Source organism: Polyodon spathula, chromosome 2 (assembly GCF_017654505.1).
Source record: "Polyodon spathula isolate WHYD16114869_AA chromosome 2, ASM1765450v1, whole genome shotgun sequence".
Lineage (NCBI taxonomy): Eukaryota > Metazoa > Chordata > Actinopteri > Acipenseriformes > Polyodontidae > Polyodon > Polyodon spathula.
This window is the reverse complement of record NC_054535.1, coordinates 89,322,017-89,337,561: the sequence shown is the minus strand read 5'-3', so window position 1 is coordinate 89,337,561 and position 15,545 is coordinate 89,322,017. Positions and strand designations below refer to the sequence as shown.

The 15,545-nt window shown below is 37.0% G+C and overlaps 1 protein-coding gene across 4 annotated transcripts in view; it reads left to right on the top strand.

Annotated features, from left to right (window-relative positions):
- The first annotated feature begins 900 nt into the window (after positions 1–900).
- Positions 901–15,545, top strand: part of LOC121303327 (protein shortage in chiasmata 1 ortholog) — a 36,182-nt gene continuing 21,537 nt past the window's right edge. The window contains exons 1-11 of one of the 4 annotated variants that reach the window (XM_041233934.1): positions 902–1,046; positions 4,704–4,866; positions 6,633–6,735; positions 7,192–7,339; positions 8,305–8,424; positions 9,603–9,732; positions 12,276–12,370; positions 13,542–13,769; positions 14,172–14,201; positions 14,313–14,469; positions 14,575–14,741. In XM_041233934.1, coding sequence (XP_041089868.1) covers positions 4,763–4,866; positions 6,633–6,735; positions 7,192–7,339; positions 8,305–8,424; positions 9,603–9,732; positions 12,276–12,370; positions 13,542–13,769; positions 14,172–14,201; positions 14,313–14,469; positions 14,575–14,741 — 1,282 coding nt within the window. In that variant the 5' untranslated portion in view covers positions 902–1,046; positions 4,704–4,762. Of the gene's footprint in view, positions 1,047–4,703; positions 4,867–6,632; positions 6,736–7,191; positions 7,340–8,304; positions 8,425–9,602; positions 9,733–12,275; positions 12,371–13,541; positions 13,770–14,171; positions 14,202–14,312; positions 14,742–15,545 lie in introns of those variants that run through there. The other 3 variants (XM_041233927.1, XM_041233954.1, XM_041233943.1) reach the window with 3 other exon arrangements.

Here is a 15,545-nt window from a genome sequence, read left to right as displayed (position 1 = left end):
CTGACACTGTTGTGTTTTGGTTGTAAATGGTCCTAATTTGCTTACCCCCTAGTCTTAAAAACTGTTTGAATGGAGTCGCCCAAATGTGTTGTTTGTCTGTCTTTTATAAAAGGATTGGCAGATGTGCTGGTAAAAATGATTCAGAGGTTGTGAAACAATAGTCAGACTCCCATGGTTTATTTCCAAAAATTACAGATATTTTACTGCATAGTGTAAGCTTTTGGATCGACAAAAGAGTGCAAGTGCCTGTGCTACCACCAGTGGTAAACATGGCGCACTTGAGCTTCAAACACAAAAATAGACAAAAGAAAAATACTTTTTAATAATCCTACCAAAACACTGGTTGCTTTCCAATGATGGAGTCCAGAATTCAGGAACACTACACTCACGAGTTACAATAGTAAGGGTCATAAACCCAGTTTTTTTCATCTTTTGTTTTTACCTCTGGTGAGATTCACTTTCCTATTTATCCTGGTATGAACCTTATTTGGCTGATCAAGGATTGAAACTTTTTTTTATTTTCAATCATCTACCCACTTACTTTTAAAAGGCAGTCATCACTGATGCGCTCACTAGCTGGTTGAGAATCCGCTGCACCAATCCACAGCCTCCATTCTTTACATTCTCATGCATGTTGTGGCTCGACACAAGCAAAGTGCCTGATTCTATACAAAAAAAAGTCCTGGTTGCAGAACTGTTCAAAGATGATGTGTGACACCAGCTTAACTGTGCTTGGAACATCCATTGATGTTTTATGTCAGGCCCCAGTTGGAGAATCTTAAACTCTTTGTTTGAAAGATACCAAAGTTCTCTAAATCCCCACCTTTTCTCCGCCCTCTTTCTGATTAATCTGCAGTAGATGGGCAGGTGATGGCATTGTAAAATTTAATTGAAATTATTTGGCTCCACATCTTGTTTTTGAGACTAGGGTTGGTTTGAACAACTTCTACCCTGATAAGGATACGTTTCATTGGGTTTTTATGGAACTTGGCAGATCGCCCTGGATTGCATCAGCTACCAATTTCTAGGTGGTATCCTGAGATTAGGTAAGTAGTTGATGCAATTCTTTTGCTGTAAAATCCGGCTATGTCTTATCCTGATGGGATAAAAGTTGATCAAATTGATTTCAGCAATCACTGGAACAGTGAGTCCTAAAATGGCAAAAGATTTCTGTGCAAAATGTTGAAGATGAGCTTTATTGTGTTGTAACTTTGTTTAAGCCTGAGCTGTAAAAACTGATAACAAAATATAAGTGTACAAACATTCACGCATCCCTGAACTTCTAATTTATAGAGGCTTTAATGTTTCCATATGCCCCCTTTTCGGGTGAAATTGCTTGTAATTTGCTACTACCAAAGAATGTAATTTTATTAACCTTGCCTTTTTATATGTAATAAAAAAATTGTGAAATTCAGTATCAAAAGTTTTTTAAATCCCATTTTAAATAGAAAACCACAACTGAATACTGAGAAAAAGGCAAATTGAAAACAAGAAAGGTGCATTGTACTGTAATGTAGATATTTAAGTATAATATTGTCTATTAAGAGGCTCGTCTGTCAATGACCAAAGATGTAGTAGTATCTACATATGTATGGAAGGTGTGTAGATAAGTGAAAAAAAATCCTCATTTAAATGCATGAAACTCTGAGGCACTGACACAACAATGTGAAAAATGTTCAAGGGGGTGTAGACTTTCTGTAGGCACTGTGTGTGTGTGTGTATAATGAATAAACACTGACCTTTTAAACAGTACATTGTAACTAAGCAGTTTTCTTACACATGCATAAGTTTAAGTTATGTGGAATGTACTAATTTAAAGGTGTGTTGTAATTTAATCCCGTCAGTACATAATATCTTGGCAAAAGAGGATGTAAACGAGAAATATGTTCCTGTGCTGTTTCGTAACAATGCTTGTGATAAAATCATACTGCTGCCATGTAGTTCTGTCATCCCTCTCACATGAGAAGGACATAATGAGTCACCTTTGTATGTACCAAACCCAATTCAGGTTTGCAGTACTGTTGTGTGGGGGTTGTGTTAGAACTTGCAGACTGGATTAAGTACAGCATTGAAGAAATGTAATACATCACCACAACCTGTCCTAGAGATCTCTGTGATCTTGTGATGTTTCAAATTTTATTGAGGTAGTAGTTTCAGATGTCATTTATATATATATATATATATATATATATATATATATATATATATATATATATATATATATATATATATATATATATATAAAATGTCACATTTTGTTGAATTACAAATAATGTATGCACAGTTTTTCAAACAAACGTTTATTCAAAGCTGTAGTTGTTAAACTGAACACTTTTATATGAGGAGTTTAATTGTCTGCAAAACTTACAAAGAAAACGTACAAACTTAAATTTACTGGTTGCATAAGTATTCAGACCCTTAAGTCAGTACCTGGTGGAAGCACCTTTTGCAGCAATTACTGTTATGAGTCTTTTTGGATGGGTCTCTACTAGCTTTGCACAGTAGAGTGGTGACATTTTTGCCCATTCTTCATGGGAAAATTGCTCCAGTTCTGATAAGTTTGTTGGGGATCGTCGATGAACTGCAATTTTCAAGTCTCGCTATAAATTTTTGATTGGATTTGGATTGGATTTTTGATCAAGTCAGGACTTTGACTGGGCCACTCAAGAACATGAATTATTTTCTTGTTCAACCACTCCAGTGTGGCATTGGCTTTGTGCTTCGGGTTATTGTCCTGCTGAAGTGTGAATTTCCTCCCCAGTCTTGGCTTACTCAAACAGGTTTTCCTCAAGGATTCGTCTGTACTTTGCAGCATCCATTCTCCCCTCTATCCTGACAAGCTTCTCAGTCCCTGCTGAAGAGAAGCATCCCATAAGAGGATGCTGCAACCACCATGCTTAATAGTTGGGATGGTGATGACAAGATGATGTGCAGTGTTGGGCTTGCGCCAGACGTAACACTTGGAATTAAGACCGAAAAGTTCAATTTATGTCTCGTGTAACCACAAAACCTTTTTCCACATGTCTGCAGTATCATCTACGTGCTTTTTCACAAACTCCATACATGCTTTAAGATGAGGCGTTTTGAGTTATGGCTTCTTTCTTGCCACCCGTACTTACAGGACAGCTTTGTGTAGGGACCGGCTTATTGTTCATGTGTGAATACTGACTCCCATCTCAGACACAGAACTTTGCAGATCTCTCAAGGTCACTGTTGGCTTCAGAGTGACATCCCAAACCAGTTTCCTGCTTGCCCTGCTGCTGAGTTTGGGAGGGCGACCTGATCTGGGTAGTGTCTGGGTGGTATGATGCATCTTCTACTTAATGGTGGACTTCACTTTGCTGAGAGGGATACTCGGCACCTTTGACATTTTCTTGTACCCTTCTGCTCTGTGCCTCTCTACCACTTTATCCCTCAAGTTGCAGCTTGAAAGTCTTATATACCTGGGGGAAACTATCTACAAGATAAACCACTTTGAGTACACAGGCTGAAACCATTTCACTAATTTTGTGGCCTTTCAAACAAATCATTTGCACCTGATCTGATTTAAGGCTGCAGTAGCAAGGGGTTGAACTTATGCAACTGAGATTAATCTGTTTTTCTCTGTAAATCGTACTTATTTATATTCTATGTTCTGTTTTTTTACTTTATCATTGTGGAGTAGTTTGTGTAGATTATACTTGTAAAGTCTAATTTCAAAAACGTGGAGTACGCTCAGGTACCAACAAAATGTGAAAACTTTGCAGGGGGTGAATACTTTTGCAAACCACTATATATAGTTTACCCTATAGTTAATTTGTCCTCATATTTTGAATGCTAATATTGATTTCCTCATTCTGATAAATCATCTGACACTGACCTTTTGTCAGTGTCCCAAGTCACTAACTAAAGGTTAGTTCAGTTATCAAACAGCAGTGCCTGCTGCAGAGGATATTAATGTAACAGGAACAGAATATGTGGTGTTGAGGTAACTAGTCAGCCCACCCTTTCGGAAACATACTCGTTTTAGCATGTTAGCTTATTAGATTTAGCAGGAGCCGTCTGGTGATAACTGTAGTGTACAGTTATTGGTCTCATGGGTGCCTTATCCAACAAGGGAAACCTTGTAAATAAGTTCCTGTATGATTTAATCAGTAGAAAAAGAGAAAAAAAAAGGATAAAATTGAACACACAACAATTTTTATTCCAATATTTGTGCTGTTTACAGTGATGTAAAGGTAGGCACACGTGATAGATAGATACACACCCTTGTAGTGACATAATTTATGACCCCTCCTTCCTCTAAGTTCAACATGGCACTATCTATTCTGCGTATCAACACAGCTAAACCTGCACAAAGACATTCATTTGCTTTATAGAGGCCCTCATATTCCTGAGCTCAAGTACACCAACCAGCTCCTCAGTTTTATCTGTTGCAGAAAATAACATTTAAAAAAATTATTCTAATATGAAAAAAATTAACAAAATTCCTGTACAGCTTAGATGGAAAATGGGGAATTAATGTATTGCCTGAAGCTGAATCTGACTCAAACCCAAAGGAAAGAACATTACAAGCTGCTAAATATATTTAACAAGGACTGCAAACACACATTTTGTATGCACATGTGTTGAAACCCTACTACGGTACAATGTTAACTGACAGGGATATAGTCAATGAAAACAACCGAGCTGAAATTAATTTCATGTTTGTGTTCTTGTCCAAGATCTGCTTTTGCAGGAGGAGGTCATTTTCACTGACTATCTGTCAGAGTTTCGCCGACAGATGCCAACGCTGTTTTCCCTTCTTGGCAGACTGAGGACTTTCTCTGTCAAAGATCCACTTCTGAATTCAAGAGGAGAACTATTTACAGATGAGATCTTTTTCAGGTATTACATAAAGGTGACACCATATAAATCTAAAGCCGGTTAACACTTATGTGTACATTTTCAAATATACACCTGCCAACAAAAATTGGGAAAAATTAATAATGCTGACTGGGGTATTTGTTGTCTGTTTTGCCTCATGCAGACTATTTACTTACTAAATATCTTGGTATCCCTAAATATGCTTTTGCAAAATATATTGTTACTGTTGAGAATGGCGCAACATTCAGTGTGCAATTGCAATTAATAGACCCATTTGTGGTAAAATAAATAAGTACGCTACCCAGCCCTCCAATGTTTTTTATATTTACAGGGCCACCACATTGGACAGTTATTTATTTAGGGAAACCAAGATATTTATTAAGAAATGGGTCTGACTGGTGTATAACTAAGGCCCTGTGAAAATCGCAGAAATGTTTTTTAAAATTCATGGCAGTGTCACGGGTACAGTATCATTTTTCGCGGAATGTGCACAGAACTAGTGTTTAAATGACGTGTACATATTAGTACTATTTTTTTAAACAGCAAATATAGAAATAAATGCACTGACATCATCAAAATCAGTGTAAAAGTTATTCAAGTACTTTACAGTAGCTTGTGAAACGGTGTTATAATTAACAGCCTGTAGGTAAAGTGTTTCTGCAAGGACAGCTTTCAGTTCCAGTACATCAGATGCATGTTCACCATTTAGGTCTGGCAAAACAAGTACAATGTGTAACCCATCTTGGGCATCAGTCTACTCATCACTTGTTTTACCAATTCCATAATCTCCTGCTTGTGATACTCGGCAGCTTTAGGTAAGTATTCATGTCTCAGCTGGGCTAACGAAGGAATCACTCCACCATTTGCTACACTCGGTCTGAAGAATTTACGTAACTTTTATTTGTCCAATTTTTCAAGAGGGATATTTGCAAACAAGTGCCTCTGTCAGGTCAAAATGTAATGTGTTTCGTGCTTTGCGGTTTTCAGTGTACTTTTGGAACATGGAAGTCACTGTTTTTTGTTTCTTTGCAAGTTAAGCAGTCTCAGTACTGCTCTGGATTTCTGCCTTTCTCTTTCGGTGAATACTTGAATCTAAATGCCTGTAAACAGCCGATTTTTGGTAGTGATCTACAATAATTTTGCTGAAAGCTCAGAAGAGCTTACCTCTGTCGCTGTGTAAAACTCCTGCTGTTTTAGCCTTTTTAGAGACATCCATTTTCTTGTTTACAGTAGTGATTTTTTAATTTTTTTGTATGAAATACAAATAGTAATTATAAAATTTATTTTTATTTCTTAAGAATATTGTAAAAATCGCGTTATTGGGCTAATTTCACGATTTCCGTGCAGCCGATAGAATCGCGATTTACACAAGGCCTTGTGTATAACACATGTCCTTACCTCAAGTAATTCTGCGTGACTTCATGATCATGTTTGTATTCATTCTATTACAGACTATCAATGTATCAGAAAGATATTATGTAAAAAAAAAAAATGCATCAATGACATCTGAAGAAAATAACATACATTCTACTGTACCAAGGTTCTGCTGACATTTCTTTAAGGCTGAGGGTTGTCAGACCTTCGGAAACCAAATGTTTAAGATCTCTGAGACACCAGGGTGACCTCGTATTAGTTGTTCAATCTTTGGCTGGTTTTGTAATTTAAAAAATAAATAAATAAATAATCTGTGGCTTGAACTGTCCAATTCATACAAGCTTCTTGATTAATGGCAGGTCTTGATGTTGACTGTGGTGTTGCTTAGCTTAACAAGGTTCTGTCATCTACAGACATAGTATGACATTTGACAGTGCAATGACTGGGGCTATAGTGGAACAAGGAGCAGACCTGAGGAGTGAGAATTACAGTAAAATGTCAGCACTAAATGAAGAGGTACGCCTAAAATAACCGCAACAAATTAGACAGACTAATGCTGTGTTTTAAAATGTAACCAGCATTGTCCAACTAAAATAGTGTCTAAAGATGTTTAAAGGTATTCAAAAGTATTTTAGTATTTTTTTATTTAAAAATAAAACTTTATTAAATTGATTTCAAATGGTTTACTTCAATGGCAGATAGAAACAAGGCATAACAGTGAATAGGAGCATATGATGTGTACTTCTGTCTTTTAAAAGAACAATATTAAATGTTGTTTTGAATGATTAAACAAGTGGCCACTATTTATACCAATTGAATAGGTCACTGATGATGGTAATGAGCCCAGGTTAAACTAGTGCACTGCAGCTTCCAAACACTAGGAGAAGGAGATAATCATTTAAACAGTGAAACTATGGGACTATGCAAGTAAAAACAGCAGATTGATTGATTTTACTGTATATTTATTTGCAGTCTTTGATGTTGCCATTTTATTTGGAATCCCACTCCCACAATGAAAAGAGCGGCACTCCCACTGCCTGGGAACTCAGAGATTTGTTGCGAATTGCACCCGAGTCGATGTTGGAAGGAGATACCACATGGAAAGAGGCATTTCAGAGAGGTAGCAATTTAATTTTCTGTAGATGAAATGTTTGAATATTATATGTATAATAACCATTTGGCTAATGACTATTTATGAATACAGATTAGGCAGCCACTCCTCTTTCAATTCATTAGGCAGCTGAACATTTACAACAAGTGCTTACTCACCTTTTTGGTGGTCTTTTGAGTAAATAATTATATTATCTTACACACAAAGACATTTACAGTATTTTCTTGCAAATGCGAACCAGCTCATACAAGTGATTTGTTTAGCACTGAGCGTAATCTGCACCATACAAAAATGCCTTCACTAGTCATTTGTTTTATTTGTAATCATTAATAACGCACAAGTGCAAATGTTTTACATGCAGAGTTATGATACTGAAGTTGAGAAGTTAATGATTTTGTTAGTGCCAAGATGTAATAAATACACAAAGGCACTTTTCATTGAAACGTTCGTGCAGTCTCATCACTTAAGTTTCTTTTTAGTATTATCAGTACTGATTAATTTGGAGGGTCCTGGGTGTTTAATTCATTAATGTTAATGCAGTGCTACTGTATATTTCTTCTGAGTTTAAAAGTGTTCAAGGACAACATGTTGTTTCACCTGAAGCAGGTCTATTTGCTTTGAGAAATAGATTTTTTTTCTGATTGAAGCTCTTCACACTGGTGAGCTGAATTCCACTGTGTCTTATCTTTAGCCTGCTAATGGGAACTGCAAAGCAATTCACCACCAGTGAATATGCTGGTTTGAATGCAATCAAGAAACCTAAATGTTAAGCTGTGTTCTCATTTGGTAAAGAAATATGTAGAAATGTATTCAAATTTAACAGTGATCTGGAGCAGCAAATCTCTTCAGCAGAAGTTAGAAGATTACCTATTACCAGTTTAAATGGACAGCCACCATACTATTGTATATATTACATAATTTTTGAGTTGTGCTTAGTGTAATATTTGTTTGTATGTATTTATTTATTTTCTCAGTTGTGATTTCTGGTGTCACACAAGCAGTGGAGATTTCCGAATATTGTCCCTCTTGCAGTGAGATTTCAGATGAGAGTTACAGAGAAAGGACAAAGAACATACTTGATCATACAAATCCAGGTAATTTGTTGCCTAACATATTGTGCCTATATAATTTTTACGAAAACTGACTTCTAAAAAAATTACAGTAATAGTTTAAAAAGTAGATAAACACATTTGAGTGGATTCAGGTATATAGTGTGTAGTGCTAAAGTTGAATTGGTTGTTGCTTGTCACGATGTGTTGCACACGTCTGCAGGCTCAGTCATGACTAGTTTACAAAACCTTAGTTGTACTTTCCAGTCGTGGTTTTCTGCAAAAGTTAGAGGCTGCCTTGATGGACGTGTTGGTCAATGCACCCACTATCAGTCGTTGCAGAATAGTTGCACACAGCTCACACACAACTTACGCAGGGTGAACATACAAAATGTCATATATATATATATATATATATTCTAATAAGCTAAAATGTTAAAATGTGTACATTTCATTGCTTCTTTGGTTTCTAATGATTGCTTCTCTATAGCGATACATTATTGTAGTTTCTGCCCTGCTATACCATGGCTGTCTTAAACTATTAAAGATTGCCATCTGCTGGCTGAAACTCAAAGATGCAACTTGAACTTATCTTTTTTTTTCTTTCTTTCAATATTTAAAATAATGTTTTTTTTGATGACTATATGGAGAATACATTTGAAAATAGATTTACAACATTCTAAAAAGTTAAAACTGCATATAATACACCAAAACAGACTCATAAAGACATTCCTTCAATAAACATTTGTTGTGGATAGGACACATTAATTTCAAATAGTCACATCCCTGTTGGACCATATAGATAATTATAGACAGTAGCCTTGTGAATTACATACTTGAATTGTTAGTATTTTTAATTGTTGTAATTAGTGTTTGATATTATAGTTTAATTGTTACTTGTTTTGTAAAGCACTTTGGGATGGCTTGGCATGAAAGGCACTGTGAAAATAAATTCATTGTTCTGATTATGTTTAATCTGCCATTTATTTTTGGGTCGAATGCATTTGTCTTTAGATGATTCTAATTACTACTAGAAATGTAGAAAAAGTGCTATTTGTATTAAAAAAAAAATTTGAGTCTGTCTCAACATGTGTAATATTATGTCGTAGGAGCTACGTAAAGGTTATTTAACATGGGCTGTGCTATGCCACAGTGTTTCGTTTTGTTTTACCCGCGGGAGGTATGATATACCACATTTTGAATCCCCCAACCTCTCTTATCAGTTAGTTCCAGGTTGTACACCCATATGGAAGCAGACCCTCCTTTCACACCTCCTCACCAGCCCCTGCAGACTAGAGACCGTTTATCATGCAAGGAGTTCAGCCCTGAACAGCTGTCCCCAATTTATGTAAAGTAAGTTGAAGTGCACAGCAACAGTGGGATTTAGAGTATGTTTGGTAAGTTAAGAATTAATTTGATTATCATGTTCTTGAAAAGAAAATGCCATAGGACACTTTCTTTTCTTTAGTGTAAGGATATAATGATCCAAAAATGTTTTACATTAACTGAATGAAAAAGTTTGTTGAAGGAATACAGCTTGGAAACTAGGGGTATAGAGGTGTTGCAGTCACGTGATCTAGGGAGTCATGTGTGCCATAGTGATGGTCTAACATTGCCGCAAAAGCTGTCAAAACTACCATACAAGTTCAGTATGAATACGAATTTAAAGAAAATAATCCAATTAAACAAGGCCAGTTCACACACATTTTAAATATTACAACTCTTACCCTGGGAGTAATTAAAAATACCATCATATATATATATATATATATATATATATATATATATATATATATATATATATATATATATATATATATATATATATATTTCTGTGCAGAAGTTTTAGGGAGGTGTGAAAAAATGCTGTAAAGTAGGAATGCTTTCAAAAATAGACATGTTAATAGTTTATATTTATCAATGAACTAAATGCAAAGTGAGTGAACAGAAGAAAACTCTACATCAAATCCGTATTTGGTGTGACCACCCTTTGCTTTCAAAACAGCATCAATTCTTCTAGGTACACTTGCACAAAGTCAGGGATTTTGTAGGCATATAGTCAGGTGTATGATTAAACAATTATACCAAACAGATGCTAATGATCATCAATTCAATATGTAGGTTGAAACACAGTCATTAACTGAAACAGAAACAGCTGTGTAGGAGGAATAAAACTGGGTGAGGAACAGCCAAACTCAGCTAACAAGGTGAGGTTTCTGAAAACAGTTTACTTTCAAAAGTCATATACCATGGCAAGACTGAGCACAGCAACAAGACACAAGGTAGTTATACTGCATCAGCAAGGTCTCTCCCAGGCAGAAATTTCAAGGCAGGGTTTCCAGATGTGCTGTTCAAGCTCTTTTGAAGAAGCACAAAGAAACGGGCAACGTTGAGGACCATAGACGCAGTGGTCGGCCAAGGAAACTTACTGCAGCAGATGAAAGACACATCATGCTTACTTCCCTTCGCAATCGGAAGATGTCCACCAATGTCATCAGCTCAGAATTAGCAGAAAACAGTGGGACCCTGGTACACCCATCTACTGTCCAGAGAAGTCTGGTCAGAAGTGGCCTTCATGGAAGACTTGCGGCCAAAAAGACATACCTCCGATGTATAAACAAGGCCAAGCGACTCAACTATGCACGAAAACACTGGAGAAAGAACTGGGGTGCAGAAAAATGGCAGCAGGTGCTCTGGACTGATTAGTCAAAATTTGAAATATTACAGCAACATATATGCAGTTTATTGGTAGAAATGTTAGTTTCTGTAAACATATAAAGTCAGTGTACAGTAATGCTGTAGGAGGCTGCGGTCGGCGCTGGAAATCACTCGGATCACTCATGCCCTGGCAAAATGTACTGATGAAATAAACATCTGTTGTACAATTGTTTAGTGTGTCTTAACAGTAAAACACGATGAAGCTGATGCTGTTCGGAAGCACTCTGCTGTATTTTAAAGGTGGTAACCCTATTCAACATTGTTCAATGTGATATTGGACATAAGCTTGATTATTATTGTCAATGAACAAACTTAGTTTAAGAAGTTTTTTTCAGAAAGTAGGATAATCGAGACTTACCTGACAGGAAGTGCTCACTACACAGTCGCGTGTGCTGAGTTGGTGCCGATAACCACTCCTTATGAAGTTCATCTTCGACAGGAATTCGGTAAAAAGAAACTCCTTCCTTCCTCCCTCTTCTGTTTGAACATCCAACTGCACAACAAGTCTTCGGCATACTAAAAATAAATGTAGTCTCTCTAACTGAACTGTCGTACTACTGAATTCTCCAATTGCTGCAGGCTGTGACCGACACTTGACTATCAAAATGGCGGACATGGACTCTGATGCCACTTGCAAAGCCTCAGTAGCGATACAGTGGAAAGTTGATGCAGGATGACAATTATAAAATACATTTTATAATACACTTAAGTAAACACAGATTTCTGCAAGTGTCGCTTTCAGTGTACAGTGTAGTGATTGAGGCACTAGCCTAAACATTTCTTTACTTGACATAGTTTCCTATGAATTTTACCTTTTTGAGCATTTCTGGAAGGGAAATAAATGATCTTACAGTTAATCAGAAAACAACACATGCTATTTATTCTCACAAGACCCTTCCTCCTATGTTGTTTCTTTTCATTACCCCACCACCTCCCTTTTCCCAACCTTGCATCAGGTTTCTCCTCGTTTTAGGCGATAGGCAGCTGCTGTGAGTGCTCTAACGGTCAAGCCTTTTGCAGCAACTGCATTCTTGTAACAGAAAACCAATACAATCTTCTTATCCCTGTTTTTGTTTCCTGATTGAAATGGGAGGTAACCATTCAGATGCAATTGGAAGTTAAACTGTTCAAACCAGGTACACAGGTTTGTACCATTTGATTTTGATCTTGTGTTTCAGTCGAGTGTTTTCTGATGCTGGTAAAGAAATCATGGAGAGTAGAGTCTGGCATGGAGAGAAACACCACGCTGCTCTCCTGGGTCTGCTGCTTGCAGGTAAAGCAGTCCTTCAGTCTCATGGAATACGCAGAAGATTGTAGCCAAGCAGTAGTATTTCTTCCAGGCTAAATAGCTTCAAATGCCATTTATTTTATTACCTTTCCTTTCCTTTTTATGATGCTTACAATCAGTCAGCATGGTTCTGAGTTCTGTCCAGTATTTAATTTTCTCTTCATGAAAAGTACTAGTTTCCTGCTCATTTTGAAGTGACCTTTCAGCTGTTATTTACTGTAAACAAATGTACAGCTCAGTATACTGGTGAAACTAGCAAATTAGTAGCCACCAGATTTGCACTACATAAATATGATTGGGACCACTGGGAGTGCAGACCCACTCCAGTCTCACTGCACAATTTTACATTGCTCGATTTGATTACCTTTCAGTTTTATATGCAACCAACACACTTAATGCAAGAAAGAACAAAAAAGAAACAAGCAATAGCACAACTAATAACTGATAGCCCTTTTGGAAATAACACCACTGTACTAGAAAATATTTGCCACTTCAGACCTCCTCTGCCATCTCATCTTTTTATTTTTATTTTATTCCCCTCTTCTACCCATCTTTTTAGTACTCACTTTGCTTTATGTTGTTTATTTCTGTACTTATTTATCTTGTCTTTTTCCATTCTCCTCTGCGTGACTAATTAGCTACACACCATTGCAAGCTTAATACCCACTTCTTGACCATTTAAGAGTTAATTTACAGTCTCCATTAGTGGTGGAGTCCTCACTCCAAAATAATGTATATAGTAAATATCAAACCATTCCAACATTTGGAGATATTGAGAGACTTTTAGCGTACAGACCTTTCAGCTCTGCTGACACTATCTACAGGTCTATTGTAACTGAATGAAGAGTGCATTAGAAAGTATTGAGAGTCTGGAAAGATGGCTGGCAGAGATGCAATATATGTGTCACCTATTGGCTGAGAAACATCACGCTTTCACTGATAACACTAAAATTGTGACTGCCAATGAAAAATGTAGCGTAGGCTACCTCCTGCATAGATGACACTGTTCAAACACTTTAACCTTTGCATATATATATATATATATATATATATTTTTAACTTTTTCACTTCATACTTTATTTAACCTTCACTGTTAATCCAGTTGCAATACATTCATATCAATTGAAGAATGTGTCTTTGTGCTCCTGTTACGCAGAACCTCAAGTTCAGAAGTCCAGTTTGCAGTGCCATTCTGCTACAGAAGTCTTCCGGATGGTGGGTGTTGAGACAGATTCTTCAGCAAATCTAACAGTAGAAAGAGTTGTCTACAAATACTTAAACCCAGATCAGCCAAGCCTCTTGGAGTCACTGGACATAGGGGCACCAGAACTGCCCCCAGCTAAAGCAGAAACATTTTCTACTCTCACCGTGATTCAAGTAGACAGTAAGTTTCCAGATCATCATCTTTGACAGCAAAGCTGGGCTTGTTGACTTTTTAATAATCACTAAAAAGAATTAAAGAATAAAGGCACTGTAAGCATTCTAAGCACTAGAACTAAAAGGTTAAAATCATTTCAGACTTTTTGTCTTTGTGTACTTTGGGTCTTGACGTATTTGTGTTTTACTTTAAATGCAAAATTCTTTTTACATTGACTTTGTTTCTACCTTTTCATGACAAGATGTATGTTTTAATGATTTGAAAATTAACAGAAGAGTGAAACACCTTTTAATTTAAGAGAACACTAGCGCCTTTTCAATGTATCTTGTTGCTTACAATTCTGGTTAAGCATGTTGAAGTTGTAGATGATTAATCTTTAAATTTTTTTCTGTTTGTTTCATTCTGCAGATATTTTGAGACAGTCCAGCATGGACACAGGTCAGCATCATGTTTCGCTTATAAAAACTGCATATTTAAATTGTTCTATAAGTCCTGCACTTTTTAACAAGGATTCATAAAAAATAACCTTTTGATCTTTCTTCATTTCAGAATACCATAGACAGAGTGCCACACCTCCTGAAAATAAAGTCAAATCCATTCCTAAAGACTTAAAAAATAAAAATGAGACACTGACCAACGTTCAAAATAATGTTCAGAAAGCACAACATACAGCTGCTGACATCCCTGCAAGTAAGACAGCTCAGAGGTCAGACACAGTACCAGCAGTGAGATTTGCAAAAACCAAACAAGTGCTGGAAGGAATAGGGGGTCTTCCAGTGCAGCCTAAAAATGGCTGTCTCATTATTGGCAGGTCTGAAAAAGAGATAAAAGACCCCTGTAACAAGGGCACAGAATGGAGACCACAGCAGGAAGATTTGGATCCGCTCGCCAACTTCATAATGCTGAGATCCAAGCTGACAAATGCAGTTGCTGCTCCCCCCAAAGCCAAAAGCAAGAATGAGAGTCAAACCACGGCTGGTGAGTAGAGAGGAAGCTTGTTTATGTCCAGTTGACTTTTCTTGATCTTGAAGATTGGCTTGAAACACCTCAGCAGCTTAAGGTATCTCAGAAACCTTCCCATGGTAAAAATGATTGAGGCAACCTGAGTGAGACAGTCTGGTAAAGAGTTAAGATGTTCTGTTTGTTGCACGTTTATATTCTTGTACATGCATTTTTGTCGGTAGAACAGTCAGTAATCTGCCAGTTACTGTACAGTGCAATTCTGTTTTTTTATTGTTTTTGTTTATTAAAGTGCATCATTATCTTACCCCCCATTTTATTTAGAATGTCCTATTATGTTCCCTAACAGCAGCAACTCCCCACTATAGCTCTGGATAACTAAAGGTCAGTGGGCACTTGTGAACCCACGACCAAGCCAATTACCTCTTTACATCCAGGAGCTTTATCAAGGATGTTGAGGAGCTCCTGGCCTCTGGAGGACAAATGTCAACCCTGCAGAGGTCCGTATGAGCTCATTGGGCACCTGGCCAGTAAGGACTGCTGTAGCCTGTTGAGAAAGTCCCTAACGATGTTGCCTCCCTAACCCGCAACCATTGTCAATGCTAATGCGCTGCTCCCTGTGGAATCCCAAGTGAAGATCAGCAACTTCACACCACCAAGAACACGTATTTGTGATCCTTTCACTGTATGACTCACCCTGCACACCACACATGCTTTTACCCGGTGAGCCACTCACAATGCTATTTTTTACCCGGTGAGGACTACACAATGCTATTTTTTATTAGCAAAATAAAGCATTGTCACTTTTATCAACTACACACT